This window comes from Seriola lalandi, unplaced genomic scaffold (assembly GCF_002814215.2).
Source record: "Seriola lalandi dorsalis isolate HSWRI2012SDOR001 ecotype SW California unplaced genomic scaffold, Sedor1 jcf7180002002642, whole genome shotgun sequence".
Lineage (NCBI taxonomy): Eukaryota > Metazoa > Chordata > Actinopteri > Carangiformes > Carangidae > Seriola > Seriola lalandi.
Window position 1 is genome coordinate 1 of NW_019473298.1, and position 1,280 is coordinate 1,280.

Consider the following 1,280-nt stretch of genomic DNA (forward strand, 5'->3'; position numbering starts at 1 on the left):
CACATTCCCGACACTCCCGAAACTACTGGCACTCGTGCTCACGTTGTGTCTGTTGTCGAGGTCTCACCTCAGTGTGTTTCCTCTCGTCTTGTCATGACAAGGGATAAGTGTGAGGGACACTTCAGTCACTGCACAGTGTTCACTGCCTTAATCTGTCAGGGTTGCACTCACGTCATCAATAGCAGAATATCTGACTCACTTCCTGGTTATTGGCAAAATAAGGCTCGGCTTTTTGTCTCCTTGTAGTTTAATGGCTGCTGCTATATCCACACAGATCCTACAAACTGTGTAAAAGCACTGACACTGAAGTCACAGAAGATAAACACTATGTAAATTCATTTCTCTGTAATTTTGCTGATAACTGAATAGTTTTTTGGTTTTTCATCAGGACTTTCTACCGCTTCGAGGCAGTGTGGGACAGCTCCCTGCACAACTCCCTCCTGCTCAACCGAGTCACTCCTTATGGAGAGAAGATCTACATGACCCTGTCTGCGTATCTGGAGGTCAGTCACTGCTCCTACTGTATTGTATCTCTTTGCTTTGAGCTCTATAGTTGACCACTCTGGATGTCAGCATAGCAAACATACTCACTGTGTCTCTTCTACACAGCTTGACCACTGCATTCAGCCTGCTATTATTACCAAAGACATCTGCATGGTCTTCTACTCCCGAGATGCAAAGATCTCCCCTCCCCGTTCCCTCAGGAACCTCTTTGGGAGTGGTTACTCCAAAACTCCTGACTGGTAAGACTGCACGCAGCCATACTGTGGCCATTTCTACCCAAAATATAAACAGTTCTGCCATGTTTCATCTAGAACCTCCTCTGCTTCATCACAGCAACCGAGTCACTGGCATCTACGAGCTGAGCTTGTGCAAGATGTCTGACACTGGAAGCCCAGGTGAGCAGACTAATACTCATTTAAAGAAATGTTATAAGACAGGCTGCTGGATTATTATGATTCCTCAGAGAACTTCATCCTCATGAGGCCTTTTGTCCTGAGCAGGGATGCAACGGAGGAGGAGGAAGGTCCTGGACACATCAGTGGCTTATGTGCGTGGAGAGGAGAACCTGGCCGGCTGGAGACCCAGAGGAGACAGTCTCATCCTGGAGCACCAATGGGAGCTGGAGAAAATGGAGCAGCTGCATGAGGTGGGTCCCTAAGAAACAAATTTACCTTATTGCTGGATTTGGCTTGCCAGAGCCTTCTTTTATTTGTCTCCCTAGTCTGTCAACCGGTCTAATATTCTACTGAAAGAAAAAAGTAAACCATCTACATGCT

At 46.6% G+C, this 1,280-nt stretch overlaps 1 protein-coding gene across 1 annotated transcript; it reads left to right on the forward strand.

Moving 5' to 3' along the window:
• Positions 1 to 78: 78 nt before the first annotated feature.
• LOC111666090 (kinesin-like protein KIF1B) lies at positions 79 to 1,150 on the forward strand (the record flags this gene model as incomplete). The annotated part of the gene is made up of 4 exons (XM_023421310.2): positions 79 to 503; positions 610 to 743; positions 838 to 899; positions 1,005 to 1,150. Coding segments are annotated over exons 1-4 (366 nt in total), but the record flags the coding sequence as incomplete, so codon positions are not given.
• Between the last annotated feature and the right edge of the window lie 130 nt (positions 1,151 to 1,280).